General features: G+C 37.5%; 1 protein-coding gene across 22 annotated transcripts in view; it reads right to left on the bottom strand.

Moving 5' to 3' along the window:
* Positions 1-23,336, bottom strand: part of NEK10 (NIMA related kinase 10) — a 266,823-nt gene that overhangs the window by 72,930 nt on the left and 170,557 nt on the right. For 21 of the 22 annotated variants that reach the window (XR_008523824.2, XM_054552456.2, XM_054552461.2 and 18 more), the window contains 3 exons: positions 23,086-23,215; positions 22,154-22,224; positions 12,961-13,174 (listed from right to left, as the gene is read on the bottom strand). Coding sequence is in view for 21 of the 22 variants with exons in the window: in XM_054552456.2 (XP_054408431.2) it covers positions 12,961-13,174; positions 22,154-22,224; positions 23,086-23,215 (415 nt within the window). In the remaining variant the exon portion in view is untranslated. The remainder of the gene's footprint in view (positions 1-12,960; positions 13,175-22,153; positions 22,225-23,085; positions 23,216-23,336) is intronic. The other variant, XM_054552474.2, reaches the window with a different exon arrangement.

Raw genomic sequence — 23,336 nt, 5'->3', positions numbered from 1 at the left:
TTCTCTATAGGTTGGAACTTATTTATTTTGAACTTCTTAAATATTTACACAAAGCTAAAAATTTTACTGTCATGACATAGTTATGATCTCATTATTATGATACGATCTTAATTAGAACTTCTTAAAAGCACTATTACATGTTAATGAGCTGTGATTAAATTAAAAACATTAGGGAATAAATTGGTCATTACAATTCAATCTAAAAATCCAGTATCAAATTTATTATGGTTAAAAATGTTTCACTGTTATCCCATAACTAACCTAGTACTGTATCAGAAATGAATGGATTTTCTATCACTTTTAACTCAAATGCAGGTTTTCTAGAAGGAATAATACTAACAAAGAGGAGAAGAAAAACAATGTCATAATCTGAAATTATCATTTGTTAAGAATACAGAAGATCTGGTCCATCACAACAATACTGACCACCATGTTTTTCTGAGACAGCAGACTAACATGCCAATAGAACTAAATATATATACCAATATATTTAAAAGCATTTCAAATGAGGCCAGATCAGGTAATTCTATTTAACATTTAAAAGAAACAATGGGGGCCGGGCGTGGTGGTTCACACCTGTAATCCTAGCACTTCAGGAGGCTGAGGCAGACAGATCACCTGAGGTCAGGAGTTTGAGACCAGCCTGGCCAACAAGGTGAAACCTGGTCTCTACTAAAAATACAAAAATTAGCCAGACACGGTGGTGGGCACCTGTACTCCCAGGTACTTGCAAGGCTGAAGTATGAGAATTGCTTAAACCTGGGAGGCGGAGGTTGCAGTGAGCTGAGATCATACTACTGCACTCCAGCCTGGGCAACAGAGCAAGACTCTGTCTCAAGAAAAAAAAAGAAAAAAGGAAACAATGGGCCAAGCATGGTGGCTCATGCCTGTAATCCCAGCACTTTGGGAGGCCAAAAGTGGACCGATCATTTGAGGTCAGGAGTTTGAGACCAGCCCGGCCAAATAGTGAAACCCCGTCTCTACTAAAAATATAAAAATTAGACAGGCATGATGGTGGGTGTCTATAATCCCAGCTATTGAGGAGGCTGAGGCAGGAGAATCGCTTGAACATGGGAGGTGGAGGTTGCAGTGAGCCAAGATCACACCACTGCACTCCATACTGGGTGACAGAGTGAGACTGTATCTGAAAAAAGAAAGAGAAGGGAAGAGAGGGGAGGGGAGGGGAGGGAAGGGAGGGGAGGGGAGGGGAGGGGAGGGAAGGGAGGGGAGGGGAGGGGAGGGGAGGGGGGGGAGGGGAGGGGAGGGGAGGGGAGGGAGGGGAGGGGAGGGGAGGGGAGGGAGGGGAGGGGAGGGGAGGGGAGGGGAGGGAGGGGAGGGGAGGGGAGGGGAGGGAAGGGGAGGGGAGGGAAGGGAAGGGACAATGTACAGAGAACAATCAAGTGGGCAAGTTTTAAGAAATTTTTTGTTTCTCAAAAAAACAATGCCACTGAAATTTACCAATGCTTAAAGAATTAAAGAGTATGGAATTAGAAATGAGTGGTTATCAACAGGAATGAAACACACAAATTAGAACCTCATTGACTGTTTCATTTTTAACACAGAGTTACATAAGGAAAGGTCTAGTTCTTGTTAAACTGCACATTTTGCACATGTTGTCAAAATTCCAAACTGATTAATTGCCAGTAGAGAAAGAATTAAAAGTCAAGAAAAAGAGTCACCATTGTCTTTTGTTTGGCCCACTGCAATCTCTTCTTAACCAATTTCCCTGATTTCATTCTTGGCTCTCATTGGTTTATTCCTATTCAGCGGCCAGCTATATCATTTTAAAGCCTAGTGGGGCCGCCTTGGCTTGCTCAGAACTCATATCACTCAAGTGCATGCCAGGGACTATGGCACCCGCATGTCCAACTGTCTCTCCCTGCTTCACCGCACTCCAGACACACAGGCCTCCTTGCTGTTCCCCGAGTTTGGCAGGCTCACTCCTACCTCAGGATCTTTGGGCATGCTACTCCTTCTGCTACCAATGTTGTACCTTCAGATATTTGCAGAGCTCATCCCTTTAATGTACAGTTGACCCTTGAACAACATGGGGGTGAGGGGCACCAACCCTCCATGCAGTCAAAAATCTATGTATAACTTTTAACTTTCTAAAAACTTAACTACTAATAGCCTACTGCTTACTAGAAGCTTACCAATAACATAAACAATTAATAAATACTTGATATGTCATATGGTAAATATAGTTTATCTTCCTTGTGATTTTCTTAATAACATTTTCTTTTCTCTAGCTTGTTATTAAGAAAATCACAAAGAAGAGAAACTATATTTACTATTCATTAAGTGGAAGTGGATCATCATGAAGGTCTTCATCTTTGTCATCTTCACATTGGGTAGGCTGAAGACGAGGAAGAGGAAGAGGAGGGGTTGGTTTAGCTGTCTCAGGAGTGCCAAAGGCAGAAGAAAATTCATGTGTAAGTGGATTCATGCAGTTCAAACCCACACTGTTTAAAGGTCAACTGTATTCAGGTCTCTGCCCAAATGTCATGTAATTATAAAGCCCTTCACTGACATCCCTATTTAAAATAGCCTGTCTCCCTGTGTCTACAATCACTTTCTATTACCTTGCCTTCTTTTATTTTTGTTCATAGCACTTAAATGTAGTTTTATTTATCTATCATTTGTCTTCCCTCACTATGAAGGAGGGAGTCTGTGGCTGTTTGGTTCACTACTGTATCAGGAGAATACTAGAATAGGTCCCAGGAAAGAATAAATGCTTAATAAATTTTGTTAAATAAGTAAAATAAAAGATTGATTTTTTGAAATGTTGCCAAGATTCTCCATGTTAAAACAAGGGGTAAAAATAAAAATTGTAGGTATGATTTCTTGAAGAAATTGACAAACTTATTCTAAAATTAATAAGGAAATACAACAGACCTAGAATACCCAAATCAAATTTGACAAAGAACAACAAAGTTGGAGGACTTACAGGGCTTGTTTTGAGACTTATTAAAAAGCTACAATATCAAAAGATACAGAGTTTTGGTTAGATGGGAGGATAAGTTCAAGAGATCTATTGCACAGTATGATGACTATACTTAATAACAATATATTGTATTCTTGAAAAATACTGAGATTGGATTTTAAGTGTTCTCACCACAAAAATTATACTGTGTGGTAATGCATATGTTATGTGGTAATGCATATGTGTGGTAATGCATATGTTAATTAACTCAGTTGAGCCATTCCACAATGTATATATATTCAAAACATCATGTTGTATACAATATATATAATTTTTTGCCAATTAAAATTAAAACATTTTTTAAAAGCTACAAAAATCAAAATGGTGTGGTATTGGTCTAAGAAGAGATATATAATCCATGGTACAGAATAGAGTTCATAAATAGATCTGCAAGAAAGGGGAACCCTTGCAGACTGTTGGTGGGAATGTAAATTAGTACAACCACTATAATGAATAGTATGGAGTTTCCTTTAAAAACTAAAAATAGAAATACCATATGCTCCAGCAATCCCATTGCTAGGTATTTATACACAAGAAAAGAAATAAGTATGTTGAAGAGATATCTGCATGCTCATTTTTATTATAGCACTATTCACAATGGCCAAGATTTGGAATCGACCTAAGTACCCATCAACAGACGAATTGATAAAGAAATGGGAAATTTTTCAGTCATAAAAAAGAATGAACTCTTGTCATTTTCAACAACATTGATGGAACTGAAGGACATTATGTTAAGTGAAATAAGCCAGGCACAGAAAGAGAAATACAAAATGTTCCTACTTATACGTGGGAGCTAAAAAATATCGAATTCATGGAGATAAAGAGTGGAATAATGGTTACCAGAGGCTGGGAAGAGGAGAGGAGAGGGGGGATAAAAAAGGAACGGTTGGGTACAAAAATACAGTAAGATAAAAGGAATAAGATTTAGTGTTTGGTAGCAAAATAGGGTGGCTATAGCTAACAATAATTTATTGTATATTTTAAAATAACTAAATGAATGCAATTGGAATGTTTCTAACACAAACAAATGATAAATGTTGGAGGTGGTTGATACCCAATTACCCTGATTTGATCATTAAACATTTTATTCTTGTATCAAAATTTCACATGTACACCATAAATATGTACAACTATTATGTACCCAAAATAATTAAAGATTTAAAATTTAAAATTTAAAAATATCTATAAACAAAAAAGAAAAAAGTAAATAGATCTACATATATATTGTCAGGCAATTTTCATAAAGATGCTTAGCAAAATCCATGGGAAAAGACTAGACATTTAAAGAAGTGATGCTGGAAAAACTGGATACCCAAATGGCCCAAAAAAAAAAAAAAAGTCGATCTCCTCATTATTCTATACATAAAATTAAATCAAAAGGGATCATAGGTCTAAAACATTTACAAAAATATAAAGAATCCAATTTTTGCAACCTTGGGCTAGGTAACAATTTCATTACAAAGAGGCAAAAAACACTGACAACCACAAACAATTACATGAATAAGTCTTTATCAAAATTAAAATTTTCTGTTTATCAAAAAAATGCAATTAATTAAAAAAAACAGGCAAGCCACAGACTATACAAAATGTTTGCAATACATATGTTTGACAATAGGCTCGTTATCTGGCATATATAAAGAACTCCTACAAATCAACAAAAACAGACAAGTAATCCAACAAAATCACAGGCGAAAGATTTGAACAGATATTTAACACATACACATACACAAAGATATATAAATAGCTAAAAATCAAACATAAATGTGCTCAACCTCATTGATCATCAGGAAAATGCAAACTAAAACCAGAAAGAAGTATCATTACACCGCAAAGGCTAAAATCAGAAAGACTGACAATACCAAATATTGGCAAGGATGTGGAACGCCTGGAACTCTCATATACTGCTTCTGAAAGTGTTAAACAGTACAATTTTGAAGAACTATTTGGTGTTTTCTTTAACAGTTAAACATACAACTACCTATAACCCTGAAACTCTATTTCTAGGTCTTTATCTAAGAGAAAAAAGTTATAAACATTTTTGTATGGGTCTTTTTGTAAATATGTTTTCAACAGTGTTAAGAAATTCCAAATCTGGAGAAAACATATGTGTTCATCAACAGGAGGACAGATAAACAAATTATGGTGTAGTCATATAATTTAACACTGCCTAGCAATATGAACAAATTACTAATACACACCACGTGGGTGAATCTCATAGATATTTTGTCATGGAAAAAAAGCCAGCCACTAAAGAGAACATGTGTTTGATTTAAATGAAGTCAAACAACAGGCAAAGTAATTTATAGTGACAGAAATCACCAGTCTTCGTCCTGGGGCAGAGAATTGTATAGAAAGAGGCTTAAGGGAACATTCTGAGGTGAGATAAATGGTCTGACTCTTGTTTGGGGTGGAGGTTACACATGTACCAAAAGCCACTGAACTAGGCACCTAAAGATGTGTACATTTTACTACATGTAAATTATATGTCAATAAAAAAGAATCGTAGTGTGGATGTGAGAATTGTGTCTGTATTTGTGAGGAAGCCTATAAGACATTGCTTTATTTTCATATAACATAATGAGCATAGAACATTTCCAAAACAAGTCATGATTTTTTCTGATATTTCTCTTCCTACATCATTACTTGTAGCATTTTCACAGCCTTGGGAGAAATTCAGTCAACAATTAACCAGACAATAAAAGCAAAGATGTTCACAAAAATATTGTCCTTTAAAAACAAATCATTTTCTACGTGGCTTAATTTAATCTCCCAGCAGAGGATTGCAGACACATGCCTTTAGTGGTGTACTCAGCAATTGTAAATGACATATGGTATAATAAAAATAAAGCAACCCAGATAAATAAACAGAACATTTTTTTAATTTGCATTAAAAAAATGAGAATCTAGATGCTTACATGCCTGTTCAATTCTTATATGCTCAACTTTAAAGACATCTGAGAATTTATGAAAAATATCAGTATCTGTCAATGTCTGCTAAAAATCATAGATGAGAAAACTACAATAAGAATTTTATAACAAAGAAGTGAAGTTATGAATGGTTTGTGAATTTAAAAAATAATATTTGCTAATAATTGCTCTACCAGCCTGCTCCTCCAAAGTAGATAGAATTTAAGATGACACTTATGTATGCCATATTTTGACTCTTTGGCAATATCAAATTATCATAGGAATCTTTTTTTAGATTCACCAAAAGCTTAGAGAAAATTTTTAGGACTCACTACATAAGCATTTACTTATTGTCATAAGCATGAAACAATTTACCAAGATCAGATATGTTTTTTTTGGAAAATAGTTTGGGTAGGAATGTGGAGGATGGCTAAGGGAGGGAGATGATCCCTGATAATCTGGATGGAACTGATTTAATCAGGTGGCAGGTCTCCAAAGTGGAGCTGAGGCATCTCTGAGATGAGGAAGAGATTCAGCCTGTGGACAACAGCTTCAGCCCATGACGAAGATTTCCAGCCTGCTCCTCCTGCCAACCATTCCTATGGATTTTGCATTTGCCTCGTCAGTCCCCACAATCATGTAAGCCAGTTCCTTGCAATAAATATCTGAATATGTATCTACTGCTGGTTCTGTTTCACACATTTTGTGCAGGACTGTCAATGTATATGACATATCAGCATCCCTGGCTGCTAACAGTGATAAACAACAATTATACCACCCCATACCCAGTACACACATTCCTTAATGGCCTCTAGTGGACAGTGCAGAGGTGATATACTGACTGAATCACTTGGTAGAGGTAAGGAAAAAACTAGAGACAAGAAAGTTGGATCTTGCAATGATCCAATGCAAGATAATGAGAATGAGAACTGAAAGGATAAGATGGATTTGTCAGACATTTCAAAGACAGAATTAGTAGAGCTTGCTAACAAAATGAATACAGGATTTCAGAGACAGTGAATTGAAGCTGTCAAGGTTACAATTAAGGTGATATGAGGAGACAGAACATGGCTGATGAAGGGAGGAGAATCCATTCACTGTGGACTTGCCGAGCATAAGTACCTGTTAGACAAGCAGGTGAATGTTCAGTTCAAAATATAGGTCTGACACAGAGAGAGACTGAGATCAGACAGGCAGCTTTGGTGATCTCCAGGAAATGGGTGTGGAAATTATGTTGTGAAACATATCCCAACATGTCTTGCCTTTGCAGAAAATTTTGTGCACTTCTCCAGAGCTCTTTTCTTCTACTATTAAGACCAGTTTATGAGGCTGAGATTTATAGACCTAGGAGAAGATAGGGGAAAAGAATACCTGGAGAAAAAGAAGGATATAATAGATGCAAGGGTAGCTTCTGGCAGAAAGGTGGGAACTGGAAATTTCTTCTGGAGCTCAAAATAAGAGCCTGATAGAAGGAAGAGAAAATGAAAGAGCAAGTGCAAGCCTCCTTGTTTTTCCTTCTCACATCCACTCAAGCAGATGTGAACCTTGGGATTAGAGTTGGGCTGCTGATGGAGATACACGGAAAGTTTGAGGGTGAAACTGGGGCACAGACAGAAATGACTGGGAGCTTTGAAGAAGCTTCCTGATCATCATGACACTATATACATAAGGCCCATGAGAGCAGAGGCCTTGTCTATTTTGCTCACTGTGGTATACTTTGTACACATAGTGCCTGACATCTATTAGGCACTCAGTAAATACTTGTTGAATGAATAATTGAATTGTAGGCACCTGGGATAGAAGAATAGAAAAGGATGAAGAAGGCACTGGAGCTGATGGGGCTGAGATGGGGTCCCCTAGTGCCTGTGAGTTCCCCATGGGCTGTGTGTGGTGTGGATGGGAATCCAAAGCCCCCATGTGTCTTGTGCCAATGTAGAAGACAGCTCTGGGGCTGGCAGGTGAGTTCACTTGGCCATCACTGCACTGAGGGCCACAGAGTAGGCTGCTTAAACTAAGAATGCCAAGAAAGTCACAATCAAGCCTCAGAGGATCAAAAATAGTAACCCCAAGGTGAGAGTTGGGGCATCGTGGGTAATTCCTTGGGTTTAAACCATGATGATAAAAGAGGCCATGAGTTACAGATGCCATAAACGTTTAATAAGGACAGAGGTCAGCATCCCAAAATCACAGGGTTCATGTCATCTAAGTTCAACAGGGGCCAATAGAAGAAGACCAGAGCCCCTGCCCCTCTCTCATCAACATGGGGATGCTTAAGCTTTCTCCTGTACTCTGTTGCCATCTTCGGAAGAGGACATGGAGAAAAGAACCCTTCGGATGGGAAAGAAACTTTTAGACCGGAAGAGACTGATATAATTGATCCTGACTACCACTACCATTTTCTGCTACCAGCACAAACAGGGGTTCAAAACAAAACGATATATAATTATAGAAAATAAAGTTGCCATCTTGTATACCAATTTTTACCCAAATTCATATGAAATGAAATACCATGGGACTAGATGGAAACCAAGGGAAGCACAAGAGAGGCAAACATTTAAAGTTAAAAGGCCAGGGATGGAAGAGAAAATGAGGAAGAGTATTCAAAGAGAGAAGACAGAAACCAGGACAGAGGAGTGTAATGGAAAACAATGGGGGGTAAAAAACATTAAAAAGCGGATATGTACAATAAGAAATAATTAGCCCATAGTGAGGCGGAGCTTGCAGTCAGCTGAGATCGTACCACTGCACTCCAGCCTGGGCAACAGAGTGAGACTCTACCTCAAAAAAAAAAAAAAAAAAAAAAGGAAAGAATTAGTTCATAGTTTGGCAATTTGCTTGTTAGATATTTTGGAGAAATTCAAAGTTTTAGTCCATGTTACCCACAGGATTTAATTCAAACAGCTTAATGAGTTATTCACAAACATCCATCATCTAGCTCAAGCCTACTTCCCCAGGCTTTTCAAACTACACATATAAAAATATGCATTGTCAATCAGCAGACCCAATTTTCAGTCCTGGGGCTGTCCCTAACTAGCTGGATGACCTTTGACAAGTCTTTTAACTTCTCCTGGTTTCCCTTTCCTTGCGCAATTAAAACATAAAACAATTCCATTTCGAAGTTTGATTCTTAGTATTAAGTGAGCTAAGTTGGAGTTTCTGCACTTAACGTTATTCTTTTCCATCCAGGAGTGACTTCCTTGTCTAGTTATCAAGACCCTATCTTCGTTTGGCTCTGAGATCCTTCCTAGGTCTCATTAATTCATTTCCCTCCCTTATCTCATTTATTTACCCAAACTGTTCAGAATCATTAGAAAGTTCCTCCTGCATATGCACATCTATCTTGTCTTTCCAAGCAGATTATCAGCTACTTCATGACTGGGGTTATTGTTTTTAATTTTTTATAAACTTCACTATACCAAGCATAATGCCTTACATTCAGAAGGCATCCAACAAATCCTTGTTCCTTCATTATTAATTATATACCACAGGCATTTTCAATCTTTCTCTCTTTGTGTTATAGATGTGAAAGCAGTTCTCCAAACTGAACAAACTTACTACACTAGTAAAAAGAAATCATCATTCAGCTTTTAAAAAGGGGTGGTGAAGATAAACTTCCTGTCAAATATCACTGGAAAAGTAGTTGTGATTTCTGCAAGTCTCGCACTGAGAGCATGCTTCTCTCATGATTTCTCTTCAGTCTCCCTGGAACACTCAATTCTGCTCCATTTGTACACATAGAAATATGCTTTTTTTCACCCATTTAAATATTAGTCTAAAGCTGTCTCTATAAAATCCCAATAATTCTAATGGAATTGAAGTTTTCCATTGATTCTCCAGGTTTTGTCAGGCTGAATTTCTTTAATACACATTATTGTATTTGTTGGAAAAGATATAAGCAGTAGACTCTTCACAAATGTCTTTAATTGATTTTTCTGCCTGGGATATAAGATCGAAAGGGTAATGATTCTCTGTGTTCACTACACTGTGAACAGTACCAAAACATGGATCACGATTTTCACTATTATGATGCCACAATACCCTCTACATGACAATATTCTAATTATTACACATTTAAGTTAAAATTTTACTTCCTTTTACTCTGCATGATTCTTATCATTCTCAACTCTATGCTCTCCTTATGATCTCTTATTTTAAGTTATAAGAATCAGAAAACATTCTTCAAACGGAAAGGTTTGCTTCACTTTCATAGTGGGTAAACCACAGTACACAGAGTGAACTTTTTAGTGAAGACTTCTCTGTCCTTCTAAAACATATATTAGTACTTACCTTTACTAGGCCACTATAAAAATTGCCATAATTAAGAATAGACTAAAATATGAAAGTAAATAGAATACTTCCCCATGAAACAGAAACCTTTAATGTTTCTTATCAATTGTTTGCTTACCCACTAATTTGCAAAATTTCAGTAATTCACAGTGGATCTCTTTATTGATGTTGGGAATTCATAAAGTTCTACTGAACCCACTAATTTCTCTTTCCCTTGACTATAATTTATCACTGGATTGTGTAACTGCATTATTGATAATAACTGCTCTGGGAGAACATTCCAGTATATCTGAAATGAGATAATCATAATACTGCTTAAGAAAAAAAGAGTCATAAAATTTTACACCTATAATTTTTCTGCAGCAATGGTGTAGATGTAAGTTTTTTAAAATAATAATTGGTCCCCAGTGAGAAAAATGCCAATTAACTGCATACTGTCTTTTGATGAAATGCGATCTTACTTCCTTCTTGCTTCTTTAATAAAGCTGCATTTTTTCCTTTTAGTTAACATTTGGTTAACCTTGAAATGAAAATATATCAGTAGACTTAAAATAGTGCGAAAGGAGAAAGTATTGTATGACTATTTAAAGCAGGAATATAAACTTTGCTTTGAAGTAAAGCATTTCTCTATGGTCCATAAAAACCTGAATGCTCAATGAGGGCACTGAGGCTGGCTAGCAGCAGGTGCTAATATATATGCATTAGCTGTATGCCTGACATAAGGATTTAATGTAGAGACTACTTGGACAAGTTAGCACTAGATTAACAAGTTCCATCAACAAACTATTGTTCTAATAAAAGCTATGCTCATTTATATAACTGATGCTATCTTACAATTTATGCCACTTTTTAAGTCATACAATATATTCAAACACATTAACTCATTTATCCTAGTACCCTCTGAGGTAGATAATATCCTCCACCCCTTAATTTACAGATGAGTATACAACCTCTGGAACATTAAAATCCCTCCCTTGGCTTCAGAGCTTTCCCTTTATTTTACCTGGCGATAGCCTGAAAGCTATATTTCTACAGCTAAAATGACTCTCCAAATACATATGGAAATACTGATAGAGGAAATTATATGGTATCTGGGATTTACTTCAAAATAATCTGGGGAACGAAGGAAGTAGGTGGGAATAGAGATGATACAGGATTAGCCCTGAATAGCTAACTGTTGAAGCTGGGATGGGTACAGGAAGCAATCTTTGCATTTACAAACGTTTGAAATTTTCCATAATAAAGAATTTTTTAAGCTGAGAAGTATAAATAAATAGATAAGTAATGGTCCTTCTCAAGGTGTTTTGCTAAAGATAACAGACTTTCTGCTGTTAGACTGTAAACTAATGCCACTCAGCCCCACATCAGCCACATGAATCTAAAATGAAATGACTCTTTCACATACAACTGGAAATTAGCTAAGTAGCTCTGCAGTGCAGAACTTAATAATAGAAGGCCCCAAATACCTAAGATATATAGAAATAGCTAAATCTCTTGTATTTTAGTCTACTAGGAATACTCTATTTAGAATGCAACATGACATACACAGAATGACGCATTGTTGCCTAGTTATTATGAAGTCAGGTAGTAAAATAAAAAGCAAAGTGAGCTCTAACTCCCTGTCTGAGATTTAACTGTGTTCAGTAAGGGCTATAACTCCAAGTTATATGCTCCTTTACATAAACATATAACTTAAATAATCATCATGGAATGTTCTGCAAAATTACAGCTAGGCTCAGCATTTAAGGCAATGAAGATGAAACAGTTTCCTTCCCAAATGAAAACTACATTCAGTCTTCCACTTCTGGATTCCAAATCCCTTACGATAAACCCACCAAACAGTAGTACTTTCCTTCTTTTCAGAAAGCAGTTCACTGGAAACACTGTTATTCAAGAAATCAGAACTGTCTCTTTGAGACCAACTTCTTACATAATTTTCCCAGCTGAGATGGAGCAGGTCCTTAGGATCCTGGGAAGGAATTTAATGACCAGGTACCCTAAGAAAGAGTTTTATGATCCAATTGCCTTGGGCCTACCCCCAGGACAGGAAAAAAAAAAAAAGGATGAAAGTCCCCTTACCAGGTCGCACTGAGTGGAGACCCAAAGCATGACCAAACAACAGAACATTGATCATGATTGCAACAAAGACACAGAAGAAAGAAAATAAGAGATAGCAACAAGAGCATCACTGGCACCATCGCTTGCACATGTGGATATTTGTAGCTTTGGCATCTCTTTTCCAAGCAATGTTCAGAAATATACTTAAATATCAAAATAATCTAAAGGTTCTTGGCAAGAAAAAGAAGACATATTCTGATTTGAAGCATGGCAACATTATTAATACCACAAATGGCAATGAAAGAAATTGCAAAGACCAATGCGAAAAATTTTAAAGGCAAATGTTATTTCCTTCTCTGAATTAACTCACATTTTCATCCATATTCCCAAAAGTTGCAGTCAGATTGCTGAAGAAATTAAATATAAGCATGCACTGCTAATTTTACAGTCTGTAACTTGAACTTCGCTAAGAGAACTTTGTGATACCTCTGATTTTTGCAAAAATACAATAAATTATGGATTCATTCTTAGGAAGGTCAGTTATATATACTTATTTTAATTTGTGTATGAGATACAGAAATGGATATAAATATGTAACTATACTACTGAAATATTGCATGTAACTATTTTTCTAACTTTTGATGAATGTTCCTTAAAACAAGCATGAACAACTTCAGACAGCCCATTAGAGAGCATCATGAACAGATTGAAATATTTGCACTTACATGAGATAGAAGAGTCAGCTCATGGTGACATGTGATGGTGTTCCGGTTGGCTTCCATAAAATACCTTTGTGTGCGTCTTCGTTCCCGTTCTAGCTTCTTCTCCAAGGACAACTGGGATTTAGATAAGTTGTCTAAATATTTCATCATGACATCTGATATCATCGAACTGACTTCTACAATATCTGGACGAGCTTCCGCATCAGGAGTGAGGCACCTAAGATAACATAAGATAATTATAACACTCTGGTCAATGTTGGGAGCAGGCCACAGAGTGTAAAGGGTCAAGGTTAAACTCCACTGTGTGTCCACTATGGTATTTTCACCTAAGATAACCTGGGATAAGATGGATATCAAGCACAGCTTTAAGTCCAAGCCTTCTCAAAAGGCATTTGGAAAGCTAAGGAAGGAAAAGGAGGCAGCGTTATTCTCTTTGCACTTGGGCTGGAAGGTAAGGGTTCCAGGCTGAGCATGAAGATGCTCTTCGGGTCTCAGGATGGGCAGATGGGACCATCTTCTCCTGCATGGGTTGGCTGCTTTCTGAAATCACTGCCAACTCACTGGCAGGTGAAAAAAAAAAAAAAAAAAAAGCCCAGTATCTAAGCCTTTCATTAGTGTGGATATTCTAAATTCTTAGACTGCAGATGTTTAAGCTGCTTCAAGGTAATATTAGCAGCTGAATTATCAGCTGAGCTTTTCTAAAAATAAAAAAAAAGCAACGTAAACTAGTTTTATAAATTATATAGCTACATATTATGGTACATGGGAATGGAAATGACCTTCATTCTCCTGGCATATAAGTCATCTCCTTGCCCAAGGTTACTCTCCTGGTCCTGTATTTGCCATCACTGGAAAAGGCACCACAAAGAAGATGCAGTTTAGCATCATAACTCAGCATGCAGGCTCTGGATCATTTTGCTGGGGCTTAAAACCTCATTTACCATTTATTAGGTCAGATCCTGGGCAAGTTACATAGCTTCTAAGACTCAGATAGCCCACCTGTAAAATGGGATAATTATAGTATCTACCTCATTAAACTGATATGGTGTTTGAATGAGGTAATCGCTGTGAAGTGCACACACATTGTAAAATTTCAATAAACTGGAAAGAAAATCCACACTTTTATGTATCCTCTATCCCTTCCTACATTTAACAAACACCAAGTCCTGTGACTTCTACCTTCTAAATATTTCTTGAATCCACATCCTTCCCCTGTAATCCCACAGCTATTTGGCTATTACAACGTCACTTACTTGGACTACTGAAAGAGTCTCCTAAATAACACAATCATTTCTTGTCTACCTCTGGTCTGTACTGTAAACTGCTAACCAGAATAATGTTCCTAAATCTGACTATATTATTTCTCTACTCAAAATTCTTCAAGAGTTGTCATGGTCCAATAGGATAAAATTAAAATTCCCAGAATGCTATACAACGTCTCTCTTGAACTGGCCCTTAACTTCCTCCACTCTTTCCCCTCCTCCAGCAACACATCCAATGCGGCTACCTGCACTTCCCCAAATAGCACCTGTCTCTCCTATACCCCCATTTCTTTGCTTATTTTATTCCATATGCTGGATTTTTTTTTTTTTTTTTGCCAATGGTATCTTACCTTTCCCAGCCATCATCTCTTATATACTTGCCAAAATCCCACTCTTTTTCCAGGCTCCATTAGGAATACTTTTGGACTGCCCTCAGACAGATATCCTGAGCCCCTTTTGTACATTCTTTTTGCACCATTTGCACTTAAGTACTTAAAACTATTGTAATTATTTTATTATAATGGTCTGTTTCACCACTAGCCTGGAAACTTCTAGAAAAGAGGGACATGTGTCCTCTTCACTATGATCTCCCAGCATATACAATGGAATCTGAGTCCTGATAGGTATTCAGCAAATGAATGAATTAATCAATGAATAAATCCACAAACAAACTCAGCCTAGCATCTAAAAAGTTTACCTACCCATAACCCAAAATATTTGGCCATAGACTTTTGGATTCCCAGGAACATTTCCTACCAGAAGTTCCAGGATAGTCTCGTTGCTCTGAAATGACTCCCTGCTTAGGTATTTCAGAGAAATTCTTAAGAGCAACTGAGTCAGAGTAATAATACATGCTAAAGATTGTCTACCAATGATTCTGTAAACAAATAAGCATAAAATCTGGTCCTAAAAAAAATTGGGGATATTCTCATCTCATCCACTTTGTCCCCACTCCACTCTGAAAGGCCAGATGGAAAGAATTAGAAGATTACCTTGTTCAATTACATTCATGTCATGTTTTAAGATACAAAGAATTGAAAGGGGTGAAAAATATAAAGATCCATTTGTCCTTGGAGCTAGCTGAAAGTATTAACTTTGTTAGTCCTCATGACTGCTTCTGAAGCAAAGCACCAGGCAGCTTATGCAACCAGGCACAGAGAGAGAAAAATAAGGCAATCATTTTAATAGAATATTTTATGCATAAAGAGAAATGTTCTTCCTTTTTAAAAAGTAAACAGACAACATTCTCTTAATAGTATACTGGTAGGTAAAAATAGTAATCCTAGTACTGAGCAGAACAAAAAAATATATTTATTTTCTGCCCCAAACTCCTCAGGGTTGCTGAGTTATTCTCCCAATTTGAAGGCCTGCTAGGAAAGACAAGTTTCAATAACAAATGTGCTTGCATACCACATGAGCAAACAGGAAAAAGGAAAGATGCTGCACATTAGAAATGCCAACCGTGTAAGCTCTACTTGACAAGGATGTGAAAAATAATGAGAAGATAGTAAAATAGAGGAAAGAAGATATATATGATTAGAAACAATATATTGTTTAGGAATGATTATAATAAATGTTTCTGTCAAGAGCTGTCTTCTATTTCAAAGGCTCTATCAAATTACTAAAGATTGGCTGTGAGCCTGATCTTTTGCTGAGTCATAAATGATCATTAAGAACACTTGCCTTTATGTGTCCCTTGCATCATTGCTTTAAGAAAATAGGAAATTTGAGTTTGTTCCCTAATTCTTTCAGAACTCAATTTTTTAACACTAAAAATCCAAAGCAAATTAAATATGCAATTGCATATAATTCATGATTGATTTCAGTTTTAAGTCAAATTTTCTAAAAATAAAACTTTATTTGGAATGTAAACCCAGACAATGAGGAGTCTTAACTTTAAACGAAAATAAATTTATTACAGAATGCACCCTGTAATCTTAATTTATTGTCAGATATAAAGTTGAATTGTCAGTTCTAACTTATTATGGCATCTTAGTATTTTGAATTAAAAGCAATCTCAAATTAAGAAGCTCTTTCCCTCAGCAAAGCCTTCACAGACGCTGGTCTGCGAAATGCTGCTTACTATTTGAGAGTTAATGAATGTTCCAGGTTCTCAGATTACATGTCCTTTCTTCAGGGAAACTTTTCGCAAATTCCCAGAGTAAGACAGGTCCTTCTGTAATCTCTCATTGCCCCCTGTACCATTTTTCATCACATTTATCACAATTTGCTTTATAGACTTCATTCTGTAAATAATACAATATCATTATTAATAATAATAATACCTAATTTTATTGAGTGCCTACCACTTGCTGGGTACCGTGTTAAGTGTGTCAGAAGCACTATCTTATTTAAGCTTTAAAACAAGCCCATGAAGTTAAGGGAGGAGACCACCCTCATATTGTCTTATGCCCAATTTCTGCCTCCAAAGAAAGAAGTAAAAACTAAAAGGCAGAAATGGAATCCACAGGCAAATAGCCCAGCACCGCACCGTGGACCTGTTAGTTAAAAATCAACTGCTTGTGTTATCTATAGATTTCAGACATTGTATGAAAAAGCATCGTGAAAATCCCTGTCCTGTTCTGTTCTGTTCTGATTACCAGTGCATGCAGCCCCGAGTCAAGAACGCCCTGCTTGATCAATCGATCACGATACTTTCACACAGACCCCCTTAGAGTTGTAAGCCCTTAAAAGGGACAGGAATTGCTCACTCAGGGAGCTCAGTTTTTGGAGATGTGAGTCTGCCAATGCTCCCAGCTGAATAAAGCCCTTTCCTTCTACAACTCAGTGTCTGAGGGGTTCTTGCCTGTGGCTCGTCCTGCTACAAAGTAATTACTACTGCTGCCCACACATCATAGATGAGAAAATTGGGCCTCAGGGAAGTTAATTTGAGTGGAAGAGGGGCATTAGAATCCAGTTGACTCCAGACCTGGTGACGCTCTAAACCTTTACACTCTAATGTTGCTATCTGACTCCCCTACTAATATGTTAACCCCAAGAGTCCTGGGTAGCCATAGCCAGGGTCTATTAGTTTCAGAAGAGATTTACAGTCCTATTTGCCCAGATTCACAAAATCAAAGCAATGTCTCTGCACCTTGTTATTTGCGCTACCCCTCCCTCGCCCTTTGTGGCACTCAAATACCTATTAAAAGGAGAAATTAAATGAGCAAATATGGTACTTTTGTCTTGACACCTCTGACGACTCTGTCAATTTTTAATGTACTTTCCAAAAAACAATAGAGAACAAGAACAAATCATAGAGTTGAGCAGTTTAAATGTATTTGGATTCATTAGCAACAAGGCATGATCCAGTGTTTGTGGAATCAAATGATTTAAAGACAGGTTCGTCTCATTTCCCATAGTATTAACCATGATAATTGCCAAAATTGCTCAAGTATTTACCATTCTGCAAGCCCTATCCTAAGTGATTTGCATATGTTACTTTGTGTAATCATCACATCAGCCTAATGAGACTGGTACTATTATGATTCTCATTCTACTAGATCAGAAAACAGGGATGCGGAAATAATGGTCAAATCACTCTTTTTTTTATTTTTATTAAAAAATTTTTTTTGAGATGGAGTTTTGCTCTTTTCACTCAGGCTGGAGTGCAATAGCCCAATCTCAGCTCATTGCAACCTCCACCTCCCAGATTCAGGTGATTCTCCTGCCTCAGCCTCTCAAGTAGCTGGAATTACAGGCGCACACCACCAGGCCTGGCTAATTTTTGTATTTTTAATAGAGACGGGGTTTCACCATGTTGGCCAGGCTGCTCTCAAACACCTGACCTCAGGTGACCTGCCTGCCTCAGCCTCCCAAAGTGCTGGGATCACAGGTGTGAGCCACCGCACCTGGCCTCAAATCACTTTTTAGAGTTTGCAACTGTTGACATGACTTAGCCCCAGGTAGGCCTGTCTTCAGAGCCTGAGGCCTTAAGACTGTAGATTTCGGCTTCACTGTTGTTGTATAGAAATGCTAGTGATTTTTGCACATTGGTTTTGTATCCTGCAAACTTCACTGAAGTTGTTTATAAGCTTAAGGAGCTTTTGAGACAATACTATTGGGTTTTCTAGATATAGGATAATGTCATCTGCAAACAGGGATAGTTTGACTTCTTCCCTTCCTATATGGATGCCCTTTCTTTCCCTTGCCTGACTGCTCTGACCAGTACTTTCTTTTTATTTTTATTATACTTCAAGTTTTAGGGTACATGTGCACAATGTGCAGGTTAGTTACATATGTATACATGTGCCATATTGGTGTGCTTCACCCATTAACTCGTCAATACTATGTTGAAGTATTGTGCTGATTTTCAAGAGAAAATTACTGTGATTACTGTGTAGAAGTCTTGTGCTGATTTTCAAGAGAAATGCTTCCAGTTCCTGCCCATTCAGTATAACATCGGCTGTGGGTCAAGCCAAGAGCCAGATCAGGAATGCAATCCCATTCACAATTGCCACAAAAAGAATAAAATACCTAGGAATACAGCTAACCAGTAAAAGAGCTTTACAAAGAGAACTACAAAACACTGATCAAAGAAATCAGAGATGACACAAACAAATGGAAAAATATCCCATGCACACAGATAGGAAGAATCAATATCACTAAAATGACAATACTGCCCAAAGCAATTTGTAGATTCAATGCTATTCTTCTCAAATTACCAGTGACATTCTTCACACCACTAAAAAAAAGATTTTTAAATTTACATGGAACCAAAAGGGCACCTGAATAGCCAAGACAATCCTAAGCAAAAAAAAAAACGAAGCTTGAGTCATCATGCTACCTGACTTCAAACTATACTACAGGGCTACAGTAACCAAAACAGCATGGTATTGATACAAAAACAGACACATAGACCAATGGAACAGAAAAGAGAACCCAGAAATAAGGCTGCACACCTACAACCATCTGATCTTCAACAAACCTGACAAAAACAAGCAATGGGGAAAAGATTCCCTATGTAATAAATGGTGCTGGGATAACCGGCTAGCCAGATGCAGAAAACTGAAATTGAACCCCTTTACAAAAATCTGAACTGAACCCCATATACAAAAGTCAACTCAAGACAGATTAAAGACTTAAATGTGAAACCCAAAACTATAAAAACCCTGGAAGACAACCTAGGCAATACCATTCAGAACATAGGCACAGGCAAAGATTTCATGACAAAGATACCAAAAGCAAAAATTGACAAGTTGGGGGCCAGGCGCGGTGACTCACGACTGTAATCCCAGCACTTTGGGAGGCTGAGGTGGGTAGATCACGAGGTCAGGAGATGGAGACCATCCTGGCTAAGACCGTGAAACCCATCTCTACTAAAAATACAAAACATTAGCCGGGTGTGGTGGCACGGGCCTACAGTCCCAGCTACTCAGGAGGCTGAGGCAGGAGAACCGCTTGAACCCAGGAGGCGGAGGTTGCAGTGAGCCGAGATCACACCACTGCACTCCAGCCTGGGCGACAGAGCAAGACTCCATCTCAAAAAAAAAAAAAAGAAAAAATTGACAAGTGGGATTTAATTAAACTAAAGAGCTTCTGCACAGCAAAGGATACTATCAACAGAGTAAACAGACAACCTACAGAACAGAAGAAAATCTTTGCACACTATGCACCTGACAAAGGTCTAATATGCAGCTTCTATAAGGAACTTAAGCAAATTTACAAGAGAAAAACAACCCCATTAAAAAGTGGGCAAAGAACATGTACAGACACTTCACAAAAGAAGACACACATGTAGCCAACAAGCATGAAATAAAGCTCAACATTACTGATCATTAGAAAAATGCAAATCAAAATCACAATGAGATACCATCTTATACCAGTCAGAATGGCTATTATTAAAAAGTCAAAAAATAACAGATGCTGGAAAGGTTCAGCGAAAAAGGAACACTTATGCACTGTTGGTGGGAGTGTAAATTAGTTCTACCATTGTGGAAAACAATGGGTAGTGATTCCCCAAAGACATAAAAACAGAACTACCATTCAACCCGGCAATCCCATTACTGGCTCTATACCTAAAGGAATACAAATCATTCTATCATAAAAACACATGCACACATATGTTCATTGCAGCACTATTCACAATAGAAAAGACATAGAATCAACATAAATGCCCATAAATTCTAGACTGGATAAAGAAAATATGGTATATACACACTATGGAATACTATGTAGCCATAAAAAGCAACAACATCATGTCTTTTGTAGGAACATGGCTGGAGCTGGAGGCCATTATCCTTAGCAAACTAATGTAGGAACAGAAAACCAAATACTACATGTTTTCACTTGTAAGTGGGAACTAAATGATGAGAACACCTGGATCTATAAAGGGGAACAGCAGACACTGGGGTTTATTGGATGGTGGAAGGCAGGAGGAAGGAGAGCATCAGGAAAAATAGTACTGGGCACTAGGCTTAATACCTGGGTGATGAAACAATCTATACAACTAACCCCCATGACACAAGTTTACCTGTATAAGAAACCTGCACATGTACCTCTGAACTTAAATATTTTTTTTAATTAATTAAAAAAATAAGACTGTAGATTAGTATTGTGCCAAAGAAAGAAAGGTTTAGATATCATCCTACAAAAGCAGGTGAGGAGTAATATTAGTACAAACAATGGGCTAGGAGGAGAAATCAAAGGGAAAGGGGTATAGCCACAATAATACATCTATTATATTTCATCAGAGATGGGGCTAAGTGCTAGCACAGATACCAACCCAAGTTTTAAAAGACTCAGAAGGCAGATGAAAAAAGATTCTATCTGGGGTGACTCTAGAATTTCTACAATCCAAAATACTGAGGATTTGGCTCAGTTTGAGGGGATGGAGAAATCCCATTAACTTAAGTACCCAACTTAAGTACTCAAGATGCAACTTAAGTACCCAACTTAAGTACCCAAGATGGTCCAGAAATAGCAATCAGCCAGATACGTGAGTCATTTATTCATACAAGCAATATTTATTAAGGGTCTACTCTGTGCCAGCCATGGCTTTGGGCAATAAAAGCTACAAACTAAACTGACTAAGTCCCTGCTCTTGAGTTTCCATTTTGGTGGGGAAGAGACAGACAATAAACAAAAAGCAAGTATGCACATGTATAATATGTCAGGGATGATGAGTGCTGTGAGCTTTTTAAAGCAGGCAAGGAGGTCAGAGAGTACTGCGAAGTAGTGGGGCCATCAGGGTGGGGAACATTTTAGCAGAGACCCAGAGGAAGTGAGGGTCTGTGTCACACATATATCTGAGGAAAGAGAGTTCTAGGAAACAATGAAAGCAAGGGCAAAGGTCTAGAAGGAGGGTGCATGCCAGGACTAGTGGGAAGCACCATGTGGCTGGAGCAGAGAAAACAGAAGGGGAAGTGGGAGGGAGCATGGGTGACAGGCCAGCAGGGATTGGCCAAAACTTTGGAAGTACAACTAAATAATGACTTTCATTAAACTCCTGCTATACTGATAGCTGGAGCTCCTGATTCTCTACGAAAAATTATGATAAATCACATTATCAGTTTAAAAATGGAAATTAAAAAGTACCTGCAACTTTATCATCTAACATGGCTTTTTGTTTCATGTGTTCTTGTCTGGCCTTTTTCCAATTTTTTGCATATTTTTATGAGGTTTGTCATGGTAACAAACAGCCTTACATCATATTTGTCTTACCCACATATCATAATGTGTTTTACAGGTTGTTACAAACCCTTCCAAATAATCGTTCTAGTGGTTGCATAATAAGTGAATGCTCTACTTCCTCTTGGACACTTAAGTAGCATCCAAATAGTCACTGTTGCTGATGATGCACAAACATCTTTCTAGATTTGGATTATGTAGGGACTCTTTCTCTTCATGAGCTTTTATCCATAAATAGTGATTTATTATAGACATGAGGTATTTCTTGATTGTCCCTACATGTCTGAAGCCGAGAGACTAATTACCTGCTGATGGTGTCTGTTACTTTTTCAGAGTAGATACCTTCTGGCACTGGTTCATATACCGCCTCCACTATCTGCAAAACAAACAGACTGAGTGATGGAAGTAAAGGGGCCATGGATACCTTTGAATAGTTAATACTTGACCATAACCTGAGAATTACTAATTAAGCAGGATAACTTCGCACAAACTTTAGTCAGAAATCCCGACCAAATAAAACATTTGCATCAATTAAACAGCTCTTGAACATGGAATTATATTCTCCAAGCTAAGTTAAAAATTAACCTTAGATTCATAATAAAATGGTGTATGGGATAATATAAGGTGCTGGATTGTGAGTAGTCCAGACTGCAATTAAAAATAAAAGACCAGCCGGGCGCAGTGGCTCATGTCTATAATCCCAGCACTTTGGGAGGCCGAGGTGGGTGGATTACCTGAGGTCAGGAGTTCAAGACCAGCCTGGCCAACATGGTGAAACCTAAAAAAAAAAATAAAAAATTCGGGCATGGTGGCACATGCCTGTAATCCCAGCTACTCAGGAGGCTGAGGCAGGAGAACTGCTTGAGCCCCAGAGGCGGAGGTTGCAGTGAGCAAAGATCATGCCACTGCACTCCAGCTTGGCTGACAGAGTGAGACTCTGTCTCAAAAAATAAATAAATAAATAAATAAATAAATAAATAAATAAATAATAGAAGACTAAACGTCTTTTTAAAAATAATTTTGTATTATAAATAAAGACAATTATAGAGGGAAATAAGCCATTTCATGAGATATATATTTAGAAGAAAGTGGAAAAAATAAACTGGATCATGCAGTTAATAAAAACAATTCTTGCTTTTAATGGGCAGTTATATACAAATCACAAAGATCTGTTTAATAAGAAAAGGAATTACATTTTTAGCTACACGAGACCCTTTTGTCTCTGAGCGTTGCTTACTTTTGTAGCCAAGGACAGCATGTTAGTGCTGTAGAAGGGGGGATTCAAAGTCGCCATCTGATAAAGGATGCAGCCTACTGCCCAGACATCAGCCTTCTCCCCATACGGCTCACTCTTCAGTACCTCGGGGCTGACGTAAAATAAGGACATTAATATATTCTAAGGAAGGGAGAATCTGCTCAGAAAGATCCAATTTTCAAGCTTTACTGGAGTTATTTTTTAAGTATCTGAAATGTTTAACTTAATCACTA

Source organism: Pongo abelii, chromosome 2, assembly GCF_028885655.2.
Source record: "Pongo abelii isolate AG06213 chromosome 2, NHGRI_mPonAbe1-v2.0_pri, whole genome shotgun sequence".
Lineage (NCBI taxonomy): Eukaryota > Metazoa > Chordata > Mammalia > Primates > Hominidae > Pongo > Pongo abelii.
Note: the sequence above shows the minus strand (reverse complement) of the source record. Positions and strands in the feature narration are given on the sequence as shown.